This window comes from Chiloscyllium punctatum, chromosome 37 (genome assembly GCF_047496795.1).
Source record: "Chiloscyllium punctatum isolate Juve2018m chromosome 37, sChiPun1.3, whole genome shotgun sequence".
Lineage (NCBI taxonomy): Eukaryota > Metazoa > Chordata > Chondrichthyes > Orectolobiformes > Hemiscylliidae > Chiloscyllium > Chiloscyllium punctatum.
The window spans coordinates 27,099,942-27,121,497 of record NC_092775.1 but is presented as its reverse complement, the minus strand read 5'-3'; the positions used below and the strand labels follow the sequence as shown (position 1 = coordinate 27,121,497).

The window sequence follows — 21,556 nt, the reverse complement described above, 5'->3', positions numbered from 1 at the left end:
TAATCCTGGGGTCAGCACAACTATTAAAGATTTCAAAAGTATGCTAAATCATCTAGCCTTTTAAACCCAGGTTGACAAAGCACAGTTCAAGTTTCTGTATTTAACAAGAATTATAATTTATTGCAAATAGTAGATTCTAGCTATATGGGTGGTACGGTGGCACAGTGCTAATGCTGCTGCTGCTGCTGGCACTACTGCTTCACAGTGCCAGAGACCTGAGTTCAATTCCCACCTCAGGCAACTGTCTGTATGGAGTTTGCACATTCTCCCCGTGTCTGCGTGGGTTTCCTCCGGGTGCTCTGGTTTCCTCCCTCAGTCCAAAAATGTGCAGGTTAGGTGAATTGGCCGTGCTAAATTGCCCGTCGTGTTAGGCGTAGGGGAATGGGTCTGGGAGGGTTGCTCTTCGGAGGGTCGGTGTGGACTTGTTGAGCCGAAGATCTGTTTCCACACTGTAAGTAATCAATCTATCTATAACAATTATGAACCATTGGCATATGAGTCTATACAAGTTAAAACTTGAATCCACTTATGATGTTATCCATCTACACACATACAGTAAAGATCATGGGTGATATGATTGGAGGGAAAGACTGGGATTGTATTTTGATGGTCCTGTCCATAGGGTTTGCTGGGATGATCCTTTTGCTGATCAGAATACTATTTCTCAGTCTTCCTTCTCCAGATACTTTCATCTGTTTTCAGGAGGTATAGGGTGATTGTAGACTTATTCATTGAAAGTCACAGCTTACAGCAATTGATGAAGGAGAATAAATTGGTAACCTTCATGCATGAGGTACTTTTCACTGTTGAACAGAACCACAGCTCCTTCCTCTCTGGAGATTCAACAGCTTCTGCCCAAACATTCATGCTCCCAAACTGTTCAGCTACCTGGGAGCCAATCACATAGTTATTGACAGGCAGGAAGTCTTTGTTATCAGTCTACACACTAGTTGCCAGTTAATTGTTGGCCAAAGGTCCATTTGTACATACCCCACTGGCTCAAGCTTATCAATAACAAGAATTCCACTACAGTTTGAACAAGTAGCTGTGTAAACACTGACAATTCATGTCAGATTACTCACTTTTAAAAATGCAGCATTCCTTTAACAATCCTTAGTTTTTAAATCATGTCCTTTTTATTATTTTAGTCCACAATCAAAAATATAGAAACAATAAAGAAGGAATGGCTTTACATTACAAGGTATTAGTGCTATATGTCTGAAGTAACAATGCCAGGAATGTCCTATTGGCATGATTGCTGGACTGTTAGTCCAGAAAGTCCTGGGTAATGCTGTGGGATCCTGGATTCAAATCCTGTTACGGGCGGATGGTGGAATTTAAATTCAATAAAGAAAGGTCTGGAATTAAGCGTCTAATGATGACCATTGTTGATTGTTGGGGAAAAATCCATCTGGTTCACTAATACCCTTTAGGGAAGGAAACTGCTACCCTTATCTGGTCTGGTCTACATGTGACTCCAGACCCCAGCAATGTGGTTGACTCTTAACTATCCTCTGGGCAATTAGGAATGGGCAATAAATGCTGGCTTAGCCAAAGATGCCCACATCCCATGAAGGAATTTTTAAAAAACTTAGCTCCAAGTGAATATTATCTGTATCTAGTCATATCTTCAAATAAAGAACCCAGATTGTTATTTCACCAATTTTCATGCGTGATTGGAAATCCTTAATCTGAAAGAAGATGGTAATACAAAATACAATACAGGAGATATTTAGACTGGAAATTGTCAAAGGACACCAAATTATTGTTAGCACTACAGACTTTCTAAGATAATAAAAGCCCCTATGATGTATAAAACCTGATCTTTCTTGATATCAAACAACCTGAAATCTGGAAAACCTATGGATTGAATGAATTGAATGCTCTGATGGGCGTAGTTGCCGTTTTGTGAGTATGACAGGCTAACAGATCTGATCCAGAGAAACTGGGCAACAGTAAAGCTGCTACTTGATTCTGCTGTAAATCAAGGTGGTTCCAGTTTACAAGGAGGGGCTTCTCCTGAAATCTGCCTCCACCTCCATTCCTGCCTGAAGCTATGCAAACGCCAAGTTGGTAGGTTCTCTTTTACCGGCTAAGTCCTCTATCACACGTTGCTGAAAGTTTCCATGTTGGGTCCAGGCAAGATTTGAGCATTGAGGTCGAGCACTGCTTTGGTGAGGATGCAGCCATTAATGTTACTACAATGTTTTGTTTTAAGCTTATTCTAAGGATTATGTAAAAAATGAAGACCAAATGAAGGACAACAGAACAGGAAAACAATGACTGCTGACATTTGAAAAGTAAACCTCCGTGATTTAGATTTTGTGTCTTGATTTGATCCTGGGACAACTTTTTTTGGATAGCACAGAAAGTTTTCTTTTTGTCTTTGTTTCATGCTATGTGGGGTGAAATTAAGCTCATACAACCCCTCAAAATATTCTTCATGCAGAAATCAATCTTTAAATTTTCGTTGGAAGAAGTGGCCTGAAAATTTGATTATTGCAGGCATATGCACAGTAATTTTAATGGACAGATCTTCATGTATGTCGTGAATCAATTGTTATAAACTAAATATTATAGTTTACTCACATGTACACCAACAGAGAGTTCTCTGCTGGGATTATTAAGTCAGAAAATAGCAAACATAATCAGCAAACAAAATTCATACAATATGGCAGTTATGGAATAAATTTCAATGATCATTGCTTATTAAAATTAGACAAGTAGGGGGAGGCACTGGCCTAGTGGTATTATCACCGGACTGTTAATCCAGAGAGACAGATGCTGGAGATCAGAGTTGAGAGTGTGTTGCTGGAAAAGCACAGCAGGTCAGGCAGCATCTGAGGAACAGGAGAATCGATGTTTTGGGCCAGACCTCTTCATCAGAAATAGGGAATGGCTCCGGTCCGAAATGTCGATTTTCCTGCTCCCCGGATGCTGCCTGACCTGCTGTGCGTTTCCAGCAGCACACTCTCAACTGTTAATCCAGAGACCCAGGTCATGTTCTAGGGACCTGGGTTCGAATCCTGCCACAGCAGATCATGGAATTTGAATTCAACAACAAATCTGGAATTAAGAGTCTAATGATGACCATGAATCCATTGTCAGGAAAAAAACCAACTGGTTCATTAATGTCCTTCAGGGAAGGAAACTGTCATCCTTACTTGGTCTGGCCAACATGTGACTCCAGACCCACAGCAATCTTAGGGATGGGCAATAAATGCTGACCTAGCCAGCGACTTCCTTATCTCATGAATGGAGAAAACAAAACTGTGTTGCATTATTGCATCATACTGCTATCTCACGTGTATATTTTCATCCAGTCAAAAAGACTATCATTTCCTTATCATTGTTTCTGCACATTATTATTCAGTCCGACGCCCTGGTGGTTACAACCAATAAAAATCTTGCATTTATACATGATTTGGAGGTACCATTGTTGGACTGGGTGGACAAAGTTAATAATTCACACAACACCAGGTTATTGTCCAACAGGTTTATTTGGAAGCATGAGCTTTCAAGGTGCTGCCTCTTCATCAACCACCTGATGAAGGAGCAGCGCTCCAAAAGCTAGTATTTCTAAATAAACCTGTGGGACTATAACCTGGTGTTGTGTGATTTTTAACTTTGCATTTATGTAGTGCTTTATCCTATTGTTAGCTAACCTCACAGCTCATCACACAATGAATTTACTTTTTCTGAAGTTGATTGTCCATTATTATATTGATGCTATTATGTAAATAAATGTAACAGCCATTGGCTGTCAGCAATGTTCTGAGGACAGCAATGACTTGAGTGGTCAGTTATTGTATTTGTTGGTGATATTGATCGAAGGTAGCAAATATGTCTGGATAGCCTAGAAACTCCCTTTAGTTTACACAAATGTTCAAGATATAAAATCTGCATAAGTATCATATGTGAAGGATATTGATGTTGCCAGGGTTGGAGGATTTGAGCTATAGGGAGAGGTTGAATAGGCTGGGACTGTTTTCCCTGGAGCGTCGGAGATTGAGGATTGACCTTATGGAGGTTAATAGAATCATGAGGGGCATGGATAGGATAACTAGACAAAGTCTCTTCCCTGGGGTGGGGGTGTCCCGAACTAGAGGGCATCGGTTTAGGGTGAGGGGGAAGATATAAGGGAACTTTTTCACGTAGAGGGTGGTACATGTATGGAATGAGCTGCCAGAGGAAGTGGTGGAGGCTGGTACAATTACAACATTTAAAAGGCACCTGGATGAGTATATGAGTAGGAAGGGTTTGGAGGGATATGGGCCGAGTGCTGGCAGGTGGGACCATCAAACCAAAAATCTGGGTCTGCTATGTAGATGACACCTTTGTCATCACAAAGCGAAACAAGATAGAAGAGTCATTTAACATCATCAACAATACCCTCACAGGCATAAAGTTCACCAAGGAGGAAGAAACCGACAACAAACTCGCATTCCTGGACGTCACAGTCGAAAGAACGGACAACGGAGAACTACAAACCTGCGCATACAGAAAACCGACAAACACTGACCAAATACTTAACAACACCAGCAACCATCCCAATTCACACAAATAAAGCTGTATCAGAACACTATTCCAATGAGCCACCACACACTGCAGCACAGATGAACTTCAGAAAACAGAGGAGAACCACCTATACAACGTATTCAAGAAGAGCGGGTACTCAAAAAATACAGTGCGCAGATTCCTCAAGAACAAACCACGACAAGCAGACCAAACACAGCCAGAAACCCTAACCACCTTACCATACATCAAAGAAGTTTCAGAAATAACAGCCAGACTACTAAGAGCCCTCGGAATCCTAGTAGCACACAAACCCACTAACACTCTCAAACAAAAACGAACAAATTTAAAAGACCCAGTACAACCCATGGACAAAACCAACATCGTCTACAAAGTTCCATGCAATGACTGTCAGAAACACTACGTAGGACAAACAGGAAGAAAGTTAGCCACCAGGATACACGAACACCAGTTAGCCACAAAAAGACACGACCCTCTCTCCCTCATAGCCCTACACACGGAGGAAAAAACCACCATTTTGACTAGGACATCACATCTATCCTGGGACAGGCTAAGAAAAGACATGCCAGAGAATTCCTAGAGGCCTGGCACACCAACCACAATGCCATAAACAAACACATAGATCTAGATACCATCTATCAACCCCTCAGAAAATGAACAGGAAATGACATCACCACAAACCCCAGGAACCCATCCAGGAGAAAGATATAAATAGAAAGCAGGAGACAACGGCTTCGCTTCACTTGGAGGTCGCCACTGATGATGTTACCTAGCCAGGTAATGAAACGTCTGGATATCCAACCTACGGCTCAGTGAGCAAACCTACACCCTAGATGGGACCAGATTGGGTTGGGATTTCTAGTCAGCATGGACAAGTTGGACCGAAGGGCCTGTTTCTGTGCTGTACATCTCTATGACTCTATGCACCTTCAATAGTGCAGCAAACATGATATATTAGTCTAGAATGTATTCAAATCCTGACTCAGATAATTCACAGGTGGAATGAGCATGAAGAGAGTGGTCTTCACATTCCTTGCGACAGCTGTGTTTGATAACCTAGTATGCACAGAATGTTACAACACCTAAGGAGTTGAAGATGTTACATTGAGATAAGGAACAAGCAGCCTCAGGGACACCAACAGCAAGAATCCACCAGAACCACCAGCTCAACCATCAGTATTTGCTGAAAGTAAAAGATAAAACACTTTGCTTTGTTTTACAGCAAACCCAAAGGCAGCAGGTACAAACCAGTAAGAATTGTCCTTAAGGAGGAGATAGTGCTGGCAAAGTTTGGCCAACTATTGCTGGTACAATGCCCAGAAGCTGAAACGATAGAAACTGATGGTATCCTCTTCTTGCTCATGGTTCTCACATCCCACTATTTCAAAAGATTTTTTAACATAGAAAATTCACAGGATTGTGGGCATTGCAGACAAGAACAACATTACTGTGCGTCTGGAGTTACATGTAGGTCTGATCAGATAAGGATGACAGTCTTTTTCCCTAAAGGACATTAGTGAACCAGATGGGTTTTTTTCTGACAAACAACAATGAAATCACAGTTATCATTAGACTCTGAATTCCTGATCTTTGTTAAATTCAAATTCCATCATCTGTTCTGGCAGATGGGTCTTCAGAACATTACCTGGCTCTTCAGACCATTACCTGGATCTCGAGAACATTACTTGAATCTCTAGAACATTATCTGGGTCTCTAGAACATTACCTGGGTCTTCAGACCATTACCTGGGTCTCTAGAACATTACCTGGGTCTTCAGACCATTACCTGGGTCTCTAGAATATTACCTGGGTCTTCAGACCATTACCTGGGTCTCTAGAACATTACCTGGGTCTTCAGACCATTACCTGCGTCTCTAGGACATTACCTGGGTCTTCAGACCATTACATGGGTCTCTAGAACATTACCTGGGTCTTCAGACCATTACCTGGGTCTCTAGATTAACAATCCAGTGATAATACCAGTAGGTCATTGCCTCACATTTCTCTAACTTTCTGCACATCCCTCACCACAACCTATGCTTGTCAGTTCCTCAGAGACGGTTGGTTCTGCTATAACGCGTGTTTCTTCAACTCAAATTGGCTTTAACGCGATTAAAGAATTTAGACCGTTACTTGCAGAACGTGAACTTTCCTTACCTGCATTGGCTCCAACCCCATTCATTTAAATAGTGCAGCTATTGTGTGATTTTCCTCTAATGTGAGATTGCTGAGAATGGACCTATCATGTTACATCAGAACTGACTGTACTCATGTCAAGTCAACATGGCTAAAGAGATTTGCGTCAAAATGGACTTGTACAGTTCTCCAACACCTTGCTAGCAAGAAAAGGATGTTGGTGAATGAGGAATAGGATGGCCAGAAAAGGGATGTCAAGGTTGGTCCTCCTGCTACTCCTCAACCTATGCTAAAGGTATTCGTCTTATGATCTGCAAGAAGTAACTACTATGCTTTTCAGCAAGTGTTCTCCTGAGTGTTACAGGACTTGTGCTATTCAACAGTGGGAGCACTGTTGCAGCATGTCAATGATCTTCTCTATCTCATACCTTGTACTGGTGTGGATTCACTTTATTTATACTGCCTACTTTGTGTGAGTGGTGTACCAGAGTTATCAGGTCGTAGAAATTGAGGACTGCAGATGCTGGAGATCAGATTTGAGAGTGTGATGCTCGAAAAGCACAGCAGGTCAGGGAACATCCGAGGAGCAGGAGAATCGACGTGCTATGCCTTTTCAGCACCACACTACCAGAGTTATCAGCCTTGTTGTCAACAGACAGCCTTTTAACATACAGTATAGCCACTGGTTTGATGTGGTAAATGTCACAGTTGGCTGATACAGAATGATGGCACTTGACTGCTACCAGAAATCATAGTATTGACTTGCATGATTCACTGCAATGGCTCGCACACCAGTTGGATACTGAGAAAGTGGAATCCCTTTCTGATGGGGTTAAATCTCAAGGTGGCCATGTAGAGTTCATGAAGATACATGCATGCAGTCATTCACACCCTCTCCCGTAGGGAGGTTTGCAATTGCTGCAAAATCACATGTTTGTCTTGTCTTCCGATTACTAATACAAAAGAATGAAAGTTAATCATTGAGAATATTGGAGACCCAACCTTATGAAGCAATAACATGCAGCTTAATGTGAGATGTTGTGAATAATGTCCTATAGGAACCCAGACAAATAAAGGCTAATGGTCATGATCACCTCCATCGTGGCTGGTAATGCTTTCCTCGTCCTATTCTGAGTTGTAGTTGTAATTCAGCAGGTTGAAGATTTCAGTGAAAATGCCTTTAGTGAAGTACAAACTTCGATGCATTACTTCTCACTGACATTCAGTTAGGACAATTGCTCCCTATTGTAGCTGGATATTGCTGACTTTAAAGAACCCTTCCTGCCCTCATCCTCTTCCAGCTGTTTCCTCCCCTCTTGTGTCACCTCTGTTTATGTTCCCAGTCATACTGTCCAAGGAGAATGCCTACTACAGCACCCTCGTCTGGGGACAGCTAGTTTGTACAGAATGCTTGAAGTCAGAATCAAGTCCTTCAGTATATGCCATACCGTTCCCTTTCATTTTTTTTTTGAAAGCACCAAACATTTATACAATACTAACACTAGACAGCATGAATCAATCAATAATCAACCCAAATATGGTGAAAATCCTTGATAATATCACTGGTATGGTGGTTCAGTCTGCCATGTTATATTGTAATGTAAGATGTAAATGTACAAATCCTATGACTCGGATATTATACACACAGGTCTGTCTGAGAACAGAGTCATGGGATAACTACATCACATCCTGTCTCAATGGTAGCAGTTTATGATGGTTCCATTGAAGTACATGTACATCATTCCACAACTGCTGATGAACGTATGTTCAGCTGAACATAGTGTTAGTTGGAACGTTCAGCCCCAAAATGGTGGCACTGGCGTCAAATCAGCAGTGCACCTCATGATCTGCCTACTCTGAATATACCCAACAAATGTTCACTTTGTACCCCTCATTGACACAGCAATCTGGCCAAACCCACACCAGAGATGAAAAGATAGCATCTACCACCTCGAAGACCACCCATGCTTGCAAAGAAAATCTGGCATCATGCATCTGAATTTTGTGTTGCATATATTTTGGCACATTCAAGGGATGCGCTGAAGAGTTTCCTTTGCAAGCTGAGCATATCAGAATATTGTTGAGAAACAAATGGTGAATATATCTTATGTAGCCATGAATTTCCAATGTGCATGGCTGGGTGCATGGTTCCTGCTGGCTATAGGAACTTGATAAATGTATTCCTGGAATAGAGCCTTTGGAGTTATGTCACAGATTAATTTGAATGGACTGCAAACCCTTTAGTTTTCTGTTAAAATGCAATTCAATTAGTATTTCTATTCCTGAAAGTGATAAAAGATATTCTCAACATTTACCAGATAAATCAAAGGAATTGAAAATGCAAAATAAAAGAGAAAATCTTAAGGCAGTAAAACCAAAATTAATAAATCAGATGATCAATACCTCTGTCTGTACCATGTTGACTCTTTGTGAACGAAGCTCTCTGACACAATTGTAAACGTCCACGACACCTTCACTTTCTGCCATATCAAGCATGATGTCAATGGCAATAAAGCAGCCAGTCCTCCCTGCACCAGCACTAAAACAGGGAAATATTAAAATAATATTGGAACATGAACACACTGCTTGAAGTAATCTGATAGTCCAATGATAGTCATTGAGATAATGAGATTATATGTTTTTTTCCTAACTGCATCAAAATACAACACTATTCAGAGACATTCAAAACGTTTTTAGTTTTTCTATTTGCTGCAGTATCGTTAATCCTCAATGGAGTTGCAAGTTTACTGCAAACAGTACAAAAATGGTGATAAGCATTAACTGAGTAACAAATGGAACACTTGCATGCCAAGTGATGAATAAAATGTGTACTGTGACAATGACATACCTGCAATGTACTATAACAGGACCAACATCAGCTGGGTTCAGGAACTTTACTTGTCTTACAAATCCCAATAACCCCGTCGCATAGCATGGTACTCCATGATCAGGCCAGCTGGTAAAGTGGAACTGTCTAATCTCTCGAATTTCATGATTACCTTTCTATAAAGAGAATAAATTGAAAAGACATTTTCATGTTGTAAAAGGAAAAGATCTTCTCCTACTTATTTCATAAAACACATTTATGTGGACACATAAAAAAAATAAGTGAAAATCTAGGAGAATACAGGACTGGAAAATAACGTAGCGGTTCATGGAGCCAGTTGTAATGTTCGTTCTTGAATGTATATTTCTGCTGCAAAACTAGCAATGAAAACCAGGTTATTCCTGAGTTGGCTAGCAAACCCACAATGGTAGTCTTGTCCCTAAGCAGCACACTAAATAGGTTGCCATATGAAGTCTTCCAGTATTTGTTTACCACGTTAGTTTTTAAAGGATTCTGATGAAAGGTATGGATCTGAAATGTTAACTCTGTTTTTTATCAGGAGATGACACCAGACCTGCTGAGTATTAGCAGAATTTTGCTTTTATTTTAGATTTCAGCATCCACAGTTTTGTCAGAGAACTAGCAACTCTGTCCTTCCAGTACACACCATATGTCTCACATGACATTGTATTCATTAATTAGTGTGTAAGCACGTTTTTATCCTCAATAATGTCTCAAAAAGGATTATCAACATCGTGAATGATAATTCTTTGTTATGAGTTTTCAAATGCTTGTCGTGATGAACTTATTTTATTTTGAATTTTAAATTTCCTCATCACTTCCTCTTCTCCAGTCTGAGAATATGCATTTGCTTTCCGAAGAATGTTTACTTTTGCATTACAAGTAAAACAACATACACGGTGCCATAATTTCCTACCCAAGTATTGATTTGTGGGCAACAATGTTGGAGTCTAGGCATGGTGAACAGCTCACTAGACAGCAAACACTGCGGCACTCTGTCTCATCTCACACAATATTGCCTGGATAAACAGTGATTGAGCCTTGTGGAAAATGACGACTGCAGATGTTGGAGATCAGTGTCAAAACATGTGATGCTGGAAAAGCACAGCCAGTCAGGCAGCATCCGAGGAGCAACAGAGTCAATGCTTCAGGCATAAGCCCTTCATTAGGAATGAATGTGGGGGGTCTGAGAGATAAATGGGACTGGTGTGCGGCTGGGGAGAAGGTAGCTGGGAATGCGATAGTTAGATCAAGATGGAGGGTTAGATCCGGGATAAGTTGGGGGGCGGCGAGATGAGGAAACTGATGAAATAGACAATGATGCTAGCTGGTTGGAGGGTCCAATGGTGGAAAATGAGGCATTCTTCTTCCAGGCATTGGGTAGCTTGGATTTGGTGTTGGAGGAAACTCAGGACTTGCATGTCCTTGGCAGAGTAAGAGGGAGAATTGAAGTGGTCGGCCACAGGATGGTGGGGTTGTTGGGTGCGTGTGTCCCAGAGATGTTCTCTGAACCATTCTGCAAGTTGGCATCCTGTGTCGCCAATGTAGTGGAGACCATATCAAGAGCAACGGACACAGTAGGCTAGCAGCCCCCACCTTCATCTACTTATCACCTTTCAAGCTACCTTCCCCCACCTCCACCTCTCTCCCATTTATCTCTCAGACCCCTTGCCCCCAACCCCCTCCCCCCACCACATTCCTGATGAAGCCTGAAACGTCAACTCTCCTGCTACTTGGATGCTGCCTGAGCTGCTGTGCTTTTCCAGCGCCACACTTTTTGACACTGATTGAGCCTTTACAGACAATCACCTGATTGAAGTAGAAGCAATTATAGATAACATAAACACAACATAACATGGACCAAACTTGATACCAAAGTAACTTTAACACTTTGTAACAACCCAGTCATCATTTCACATATTTCAGGAACCTCAGACGAAATTTGGCCAACGTACAGATCATGGGTGTTAGCGTGTCTCACAAATGAGTGGTGATTGTTCTTATATTGCAGAAAATAACAAAGCTAAATGTGGATGTTTCGGGTGCTCAATTCTGCTACTGAAGTTTTTGTATACTTCAAGTCATAAAAGTGATTTGAGCCAGTTTGAATTAGTATCTCTATTATCACTCAAACATCTAACTCGTGAGTAAACCATTTTAAAAAAAGAATGTTTATTGAGTTTGTAATTTTCTGCAATATAAGGATAATCACTACTAGTTTGTGATACACGATTACACCCATTATTTTGTGTTTATGCTGCCTATGGGTGCTTCTACTTTGATCAGACGATTGTCCGTAAAGGTTCAATCAGGCTGAGTGCGCATCCAGGGAATATGGTGTAATGTGAGGCAGAGTGCTGCAATGTTTGCTGTCTGGTGACCATGTTCACTATGCCGAAACTCCGACATTGTTGTTCACAAACCAATGCTTGGGTAGAAAATGATGGCACCGTGTACGTTGCTTTACTTGTAAGGCGAAAGTAAACATTCTTCGGAAAGCAAATACATAATCTCAGACTGGAGAAGAGAAAGTGATGAGGAAATTTAAAATTCAAATTCAAATTCAAAATCATGAGATGTTTCTACAATGCAGGTAGGGAGAAACTGTTCATGGTTGAAGAAGGATTGGCACTGGAGACATGTGTTCTTTAATTCAAGGTAAAATGGAATAATTTGGAGAGGAAGCGTGGCCTACTATGAAATCTGCCTGGAGACTGGTTGGCACCAGAACAGAGATCTAGATTAAATTGTAATGAAAATAAGGAGATAATTTTAACACTTGCACACAAAGGAGGAAACAACAGGTCTTGCTGCACACTGACTCATAGACTCTCACAATTGGTCACAGAGATTTGGTGAATAACATCAAAAGGAAATAGAGTCACAGAGAAGTACAACACAGAAACAGACACTTTGGTCCAGCTTGTCCATGATGACCAGATAACGCAATCCAACCCAATTCCACCTACCAGCACCAAGCCCATAGCCCTCCAAACTGTTCATATACCCATTCAGATGCCTTTTAAATATTGCAATTATACCAACCTCCAACGCTTCCTCTGGCAGCTCATTCCACTCACGTACCACTCTCTGCATGAAAAACTTGCCCCTTACGTCTCTTTTATACCTTTCCCCTCTCACACTATACCTATGCCTTCTAGTTCTGGACTCCCCCGCCCCAAGGAAAAGACTTTGTCTATTCATCCTATCCATGCCACTCATGAGTCTATTAACGTCTATAAGATCACCCCTCAACCTCTGACATGCCAAGGAAAACAGCCCTAGCCTATTCAACCTTCCCTATAGCTCAAATCCTCCAAACCTGGCAACATGCTTGTAAATCTTTTTTGAACCCTTCCAAGTTTCACAACAGCCTTCTGATAGGAAGGAGACCAGAATTGCATGCAATATTCCAAAAGTGGCCTAACCAATGTCTTGTACAGCCTCAACATAACCTCCCAACTCCTGTACTCAATACTCTGACCAATAAAGGAAAGCATACCAAATGCCTTCCTCACTACCTTATCTACCTGAGACTTTACTTTCAAGGAACTATGAACCTGCACTGAACCAAGGTCTCTTTGTTCAGCAACATTCATTGGATCATACCATTAAGTGTGTAAGTCCTGCTAAGATTTGCTTTCCCAAAATGCAGCACCTCACATTTATCTAAATTAAACTCCATCTGCCACTCCTCAGCCCATTGGCCCATCTGATCAAGGTCACCTTGTAATCTGAGGTAACCTTCTTTGCTGTCCACTACACCTCCAATATTGGTGTCATCTGCAAACTTATTAACTATACCTTTTATGCTCACATCCAAATCATTTATATAAATGATGAAAAGTAGTGGACTCAGCACTGATCCTTATGGCGCTCTACTGGTCACAGGCCTCCAGTCTGAAAAACTATCCTCCACCACCACTCTCTGTCTTCTACCTTTGAGGCAGTTCTGTATTCAAATGGCTAGTTCTCCCAGTATTCCATGAGATCTAACCTTGCTAGCCAGTCTCCCATGGGGAACCTTGTTGACTGCTTTACTGAAGTCCATTCAGATCACATCTACTGCTCTGCCCTCATCAATCCTCTTTGTTACTTCCTCCAAAAACTCAATAAAGTTTTTGAGACATGATACTAAAACAAATCAAAGAATTGCAATGCTGAAGATCTATGACATAAACAGAGATTGCTGAAGAAACTCAGCAAGTCTGGCAGCATCTGTTGAAAGAAAGCAGAGTTACCGTTTTCGGTCCAGTGACGACCCTTCTTCAGAACTGATAGTAGCTTGGAATAGACAATATTTATGCTGATGATAGGAGATGGGAGGGAAAAGGAGTGAAGGGATAGGTGGAAATGGAGTTCAGAATGACATAAAGTTAGGCAGACAGTGGTATGAATTATAGCAAGTCAGGCAAGGTAAAGAGCTCATGATGGGGTGAATGAAGAGGTGAAAAATAGGCTGGCTGTGCTGAAAGGAACCCATGTGATGACAGGGTCTGGTTGGGGGCAAGGGGAGAGCTGCAAAGGACATGGAATGAAGTGTTTAGGTTTTAAAATTATTGAACTCAGTATTGAATTCTGGAGGTTGCAGTGTCCCCAAAGAGAAGATGAGAGGCTACTCTTCCAGCTTGTACTGAAACTCGCTGAAGTACTGCAGCAGGCCTGAGGCAGAGACGTTGGCTCGGAAGCACAGTGGTGGGTTGAAATGGCAGGTAAATACTGATATGTCAAGCAGAGGAAATGGACTGTTTTTCACCAAGATGAACAGACAAGGCATGTGGAAAATAAAGGACAGGAGAGGGACTAAAAGTTATCTTACGACTGGATATCTTTTTTGAAAAAAAGACTGAATGCCAAAACGTTTACAAAAAGGAGTCTTGAAGATTCAACCTGGTGGGGCCAGTGAGAGAAAATCCTGTTGGAAGCCTGAAGGAGATTGGGACTTCATAGACAAGACTACAACTCTATTAGAAGTGTTGAATGGTAGAAAAATGTGCGGTCTTTGATTGCATTGAGTAGTTAAAGCACCTTCTTTGCACTTTAGTCTAAGGTGCTTACCAAGCATCGCTTAGTTGATGTTATTGAGTCAGTTTAAATGGAGAAACATGGAATCTTGACAAAGGATTCTTTCTTTCAATTACTGGGAAATAATGTGCATAATCTTATACTGGTTTGAACAGCAAGGCTGCTGCTGAGATTTGTGGCAGAGTCAGAAGAGAAGTTTGACGAGACCTATCTTGACATCAGGAGCATGTTGCTCGATCTTTAATGCTGTACTCAAGTCACTAGGCATCAGAATTGCCAATCAAAGGGGATTATTTCTAGTTAAATGCCTTGTGAACAGCACAAGCTGCCTCACTGGAATTCTATTTCCTCTCTTGTCTAACACACAAAACAAACTCAATGTCAAGAAATCTTTACATAGAAATCAAAGCAGATTCCTGGCTACTTCTACTCACTGCTTGCTTCTTAAGATCTCCATGTTGGACACTGGGCACCAAAATCTCAAGATGCAGTCGATAGGCATCAGCCATATGCACCCACATCCACAAACATTGGCATCCAACAAATGGGCAGCCTCTATAAATTCTCATGGCACATCTCGATCCATTACAGAACACCTCTGCACTTTAATGCTACACCTTGGGCTGCTCTGTCAACTATCATTGTAAAGCTGCAGCAAGGAGACAGTACTCAAGGACACACACCCAGCTCCAGCACTGGACTAGACTATATCTCTGGCCTGTTCATTTGCTGCCACAGTGCTCACTCATTTTGAGTCTAACTGGACATTCACAGCATCCCTGCCTTGCTGTGCCTTTGCATGCTTTGCCTCCTCAACCTGAGCTATGAGGCTCATATTATTTCAGTCTTGCCTGCACAATCAGTGCAGACACAAAGCTCAGAAGCTTTTCATGGATATCAGCACACCTTGGCCAACTCAAGAGGGATGGTCTTCACTCAGGGGACTTGGCACAGTTAGTCAAGGGCAGATCCAATACCAATCCAGAGGCTTGGGCACAGCCAGTCAGCCTCTCAAAGTGGTTAAAGTTAGGATCCTCTCCACATAAGGGGTGAGAAGCCAAACATCAGGCAGCTCACCACGATCTCAACTCCTATTATCTTACTGAGGGCTGCTTTCCTCCTGGAATGAGAAAGAGGCAGGCATTAAGGGATATAAATACAGTGGGCACAGCTGCTATTTTTGGTGCATGTGGGGAGGTGTCCTGAGTGAGTGGGCAGTGCAAAGGGCATGCAGGGTTAGTGGGGTCACAGTTTGTGGTGGGTCAAGCTAATTGAGGAAGATGAGAAAAGTGAAAGTGAGAGTAGTGGAGCACAAGCCTTGGTGGGACATATTTATAGTGGCAGACATAGAGTGAGTGTGAGGTATCAGAGAGAAAGTAATGATACTGGTAGGGTGGAGGAGTGCTGGGCATTCCTTCAGGAAGCTGACCATGCATGACCCCACATGGCATCCTTGGACCAGGTTGGCATGTTGTGAGCAGTCCACTGCTGGTCCCAGAGGAGGAAGACATCTTATGTCTGCATCATTCCATCTATCAGGTCTCTACACACAAAGCAGGGTGACAGTTTCTCCCTGTCTGCTAGGTCCAGGGCAAATGTTAAGAACCATGCAAGGCAGCTCCAACTGACAGTGCCTTCTCTGGGTACACAATGGGTTTGTAAAGGTGGCACAGGCATAAGGGATGCTGGTGTTTTGGCAGATATCCAGTGACTGACATGTCATTCCAGGATTGGTGTGTGGTAAAGTGGGGAAGAATCCGAGGTGAGGGCCTTCATAGGGGCAGATGTCATCAGTGAGGCACGTTTGGTGAAATATGGCAAGAAAATCTTGCTCAAAGTCATGGTGCGAATCCCTTTGAATAACTCAATGTAACTCGCACCAAAAAGAAGGACACGATCAGCTTGATATCTCTATTTTTCAAAAAAGTCTGTAAACAAATCTTAACAGTAGAGAGTGGTTAGAAACTGGAATTCAGTGCTTAAGAGTGTGGTAGAGTATTGATAAGAGAGTTAGAGAATTATCTGAGAAAGAATGGCAGTGACAAGGTAGGAGAACAAGAGTGGAGAGGAACTAGTGAATTAGCACAGATACAGCAGACTGAATCACCTTCTACTGTGCAGTAACCATTCTATGATTCTCTGATGAATGAAATATGTGAAGACTCATAGAGTCATAGAAATGTACAACAGGAAACAGACCCTTCGGTCCAACTAGTCCATGCCGACCAGATATCCCAACCTAATCTAGTCCCATTTGCCAGTACCCAGCCCATATCCCTCTATTCCCTTCCTATTCATATACCCATCCAGATGCCTTTTAAGTGTTACAATTGTACCTGCTTCCACCACTTCCTCTGGCATCTCATTCCATACACATACCACCCTCTGTGTGAAAAAGTTGCCTCTTAGATCTCTTCTTTATCTTTCACCTCTCACCTTAAACCTATGCCCTCTAGTTCTAGACTCCCCCAGCCTAGGGAAAAGCCTTTGTCTATTTATCCTATCCATGCCCCTCATGACTTTATAAACTTCTATGAGGTCACCCCTCAGCCTCTGACGCTCCAGGGAAAACAGCCCCAGCCTATTCAGCCTCTCCCTATAGCTCAAATCCTCCAACCTTGGCAACATCCTTGTAAGTCTCATCTGAACCCTTTCAAGTTTCACAACATCTTTCCGATAGGAAGGAGACCAGACCTGCATGCAATATTCGAAAAGTGGCCTCACCAATGTCCTGTACAGCCACAATATGACCTCCCAACTCCTGTACTCAAGACTCTGACCAATAAAGGAAAACATACCAAATGCCTTCTTCACTATCCTATCTACCTCTGACTCTATTTTCAAGGAACTATGAACCTGCACTCCAAGGCCTCTTTGTTCAGCAACATTCCCTTGGACATTACTACTAAGAGAATAAGTCCTGCTCTGAGTTGCTTTCCCAAAATGCCGCACCTCACATTTATCTAAATTAAACTCCACATATTATTTGAAAAGGTCTTTTGCACAATATTCCTTTAAGAACAAAGTTGGCTGGGGAAGTCTGAAATTGGATTAATTGGTGTGACATCATTCAGCTCCAAGAAATACCTATGTAACCTGACGTTGCCATGGAGAGGAACAGCTAAGATGCAAATATTAAGTAGAAAGCTAATTGTAATAGGCTTGGAGTCAACCCATATTTTCTGTTTGACAATTCAGTAGATAATAAAAATGGTTGTAAAGAAGAAACAAAAAGGTTCTCTCTGAATAGAACAGTTTTGTGGTTTGGAGCATTCAAATAGATCCTGGTCTTGAAGCAGGTCTCTGAGTATAGACAGGATGTTGTGTTACTGTATGTGTTTTACAGTCGGAAAGAACAGAGGACTGAACACAGGAAGGGTAATGGACTGTTGATTGAATGAATATTGAGAGTGCGTTGCTGGAAAAGCACAGCAGGTGAGGCAGCATCTGAGAAGCAGGAGAATTGATATTTTGGGCCAGAGCCTTTCATCAGCACTCTCTAGTATCTGCAGACCTCACTTTCTCCTCCCTGTTGATTGGATAAGACCTATAAGACCTATTACTGCTGTTACAGCATTACCAATGTCCACCAAACTATTCTAAAAGTTCAGAGAAGTGACACTCAGGGGATTTTATTTCAGCACCTCTGTGGTTACTCAAGTGAGAGATGGTGGATAGTGTTATAAAGAGTTTTTCTATTCATTTGTGGGAAATGGGTGTCGCTGCCTGGCTAGCATTTGCAGGCAAGATTTATCCCTAGTTGCCCTTGAGAAAGTGGTGAGCTGATTATTATTATTATTATTATTATTATTACGATTATTAATGATAATAATACCATGACTATTTGAGAACTTGGCTTTGAAAGAGGAGGAAGCTGGATTTTACTTTTCCAGATTTATAAAGACACGACTTCTTTAAAGGTCAGAAAGACATTTTCAGCATTGAGTTCAAAACAACATCTATTAAAAGTCATATGATTTCAATCAGCTACTTAGGGAATAATAGGTGAGGAAGTTCTGCTGACGAGTTTAACCACCACAGAGAGAGCCAGCAGGAGCCAGCAGTAAATATGCTGGGAAAGGGGGAAGCTCATAATAGCAACGGGGCTGTTATTAGTAGTCTCTAAGCAATCAGGACATGGAGAAATCCTGAGGTGCATAGATTCATGAGAGAAGAAAGCTCCAGAAGCAAAAGGCTATCAGGGCGCCAGAAAGGAAAACATCCTGCAAAACTTCTCATTTTAACAGTCTTGGATGGACATTCACTGAACAAAATACCATCAAGCAAATACAGCAATTTGTCAAAAAGAATCTGATTATAGCTATGTCGGCTGAGCAACAATCTTTAATGTGGAGACAGGGTTGACTCTTCATTGCATTCTTGTCAAATGTAGTATCAATTTTGTAATTCTGGAGTGTAATAAACATTTACATTCTATCGTTAAAAGTACACTAGCAGCATCTTATGAATATGTTAAGCCTGATCTCTACTGTAAACAAAAAGAAATAACAAATATATGGTCTACCAAGCTAGATTTCACTCTGCAGTCTGACCCGAACAGTAATACAATCAGCTGGAATCAGAACAGTAGACACAAGCCTTGATTTCAATGACATGTTGAGTGATGTTGGATGGAATAGGGCTGTGCTGAATGGGATTCAAAGGCCAAAATTATTGAGCAGTAAGCAAGGAATCCAACTTCGTTGATGCCAAGTTGCAAGGACTATGAGAATGCATATACTCCCACAATGGTGCAGGAAGTGATGAGAGTGCTTGTAATTTCTTGAAGCATCTCTGATATCTATTATTTAAAGTGAAGCATGCATTTTTATTTTAGTTATGCTCCTTAAATGAATTAATTTTTGAATTATCTCAGTTGAGAGTTAACGTTTTGTGAATTGAAATCTTGTCCATCAGTTTTATTTGGACGGTCTTTTTAAAATTTTATCTGCCTTTCCAGGGCATTTGACAAAAACTATGGATCCATGAAAGGGGAACTCAAATGTTAGGAACAGTGTTCAATGTGCTGAAGTTAGACATGAGCAGAAACAATAGAGGAGGCTGACATAAAATGTTTTTCTCACTTTATTGACAGTGACATGTCTAATTAAAGTCTAATAGCACATCATCTAACTTGATAGAACTCTCAGATATTGGGCATAAAATGTCGCATCAGTGCAGATTCAGCTAATCAGTGCTAACTGGGGTAACTCCCTTGTAACATTGTCATGAAATGTCTGGTCCTTTTGCACTGTATGAAGAAGAATCTTAAATTGGCGCAACATAACTGAAAGAGGGATCAAAATTTACCTTTTTATCACTACTAAGCATTTATTCCAGGTGCTATTTACTCATGTGATAGACACTGTTAGAAAGATCATTGTTGATAAAGCCGTACTCAATTCATAATCACACAGCTCACGTTGCTACAAAGAGATCTTGGTGCTCAGACCGTATGCTGACTAAATGACAATAGAACAGAATATTAAAATTCCATTCCACAAGATCCCCTTGGGGAAAACCAACAAATAAGACATACAAACCCAGATGGAACTCAATTTACAGCATTTCCATCCCGGAATTTCCAAGACTGGTATTATTTACGGTCATTTGTTTGTTGATTGGAGACTGACCTGATGAAATGTTCAGCCATGCAGGTATGATCTATGCTGAATTAGTTAATGTCAGCAAGCTATTGAGAAGTTGGAATTAAGTTCAGCATACTGGAGCTGCTGGTCTAATCTTTGTCTATTGACAATCTTGATTAAGTGGTTCAAGAGCTTGGCAATGGCACACTTAAGACCACTGGACTTAGGAGCAGAAATTAGATAATTCAGCTGATCGAATCTGCTCCATCATTCAATCATGGCTGATAAGTTTCTCAACCTCATTCTCCCACTTTCTCCCGGTAACCCTTAATCCCCTTGAGACTCAGGAACCTATTAATCCCTGTCTTAAATATACTCAATGAACTGGCCTCCACAGCCTTCTGTAGCAATGAGTTCCATAAATTCACTACTCTCTGGCTGAAGACGCTTCTCCTTATCTCTGTTTGAAAAGGTCTTCTTTTTACTCTAAGGCTGTGCCCTCGGGTTCTAGTCTCTCCTACCAATGGAAACATCTGCCAGACGTTCGCTCTGTCCAGGCCATTCAGTATTCTGTATGTTATAATTAGATCCCCTCTCATCCTTCTAGACTCCATTGAGTATGAATCCAGAGTCCTCAAACATTCCTTATATGTTAAGCTTTTCATTCTTGGGTTCATTCTCGTGAATCTCCCCTGAATACACTCCAGAACCAGAACATCTTTCCTTAGATATGGGGCCCAAAATTGCACACAATACTTGATATGTGGTCTGATGAGATTCTTATAGAGCCTCAGAGGTACATCCTGCTCTCAAAACAAATGCCATCACTGCACTTGCCTTCCTAATTACTGACTCAACCTGCAAGTTTACCTTGAGAGAGTCCTTGACTAGAACTCCCAAGTCTCTTTGCACTTCAGACTTCTGAATTTTCTCCCCATTTAGAAAATAGTCCATGCCTCTATTCTTCCTTCTAAAGTACATGACCTCACATTATCCCACGTTGAACTCCATCTGCCACTTCTTTGCCCACTTTCCTGACCTGTCCAAATCCTTCTGCAGCCTCCCCACCTCCTCAATGCTACCTGTCTCTCTACCTATCTTTGTAAATTTAGCTAGAATGCCCTCAGTTCCTTCACCTAGATTATTAATATATAAAATAAAAAGTTGTGCTTCCAACACTGAGCATTGCGGAACACCACTTGTCACCAGCCGTCATCCTGCGAAAGACCTTTTTTTCCCCACTGTCTGCTTTCTACCAGACAGCCAAGCTTCCATCCATGCTAGCACCTTGCCTCTGATACCATGGGCCATTATCTTACTCAGTAGCTTCCTGTGTAGCACCTTGTCAAAGGCCTTCTTGAAGTCCAGGTCAATAACATCCATTGGCTCTCCTTGGTCCAACCTGCTTCTCACTTCCTCAAAGA

At 41.5% G+C, this 21,556-nt stretch overlaps 1 protein-coding gene across 6 annotated transcripts in view; it reads right to left on the bottom strand.

Moving 5' to 3' along the window:
• Positions 1–21,556, bottom strand: part of ptprt (protein tyrosine phosphatase receptor type T) — a 1,418,554-nt gene that overhangs the window by 24,734 nt on the left and 1,372,264 nt on the right. For all 6 annotated transcript variants that reach the window (XM_072556501.1, XM_072556497.1, XM_072556496.1 and 3 more), the window contains 2 exons: positions 9,520–9,674; positions 9,075–9,210 (listed from right to left, as the gene is read on the bottom strand). In XM_072556501.1, coding sequence (XP_072412602.1) covers positions 9,075–9,210; positions 9,520–9,674 — 291 coding nt within the window. The remainder of the gene's footprint in view (positions 1–9,074; positions 9,211–9,519; positions 9,675–21,556) is intronic.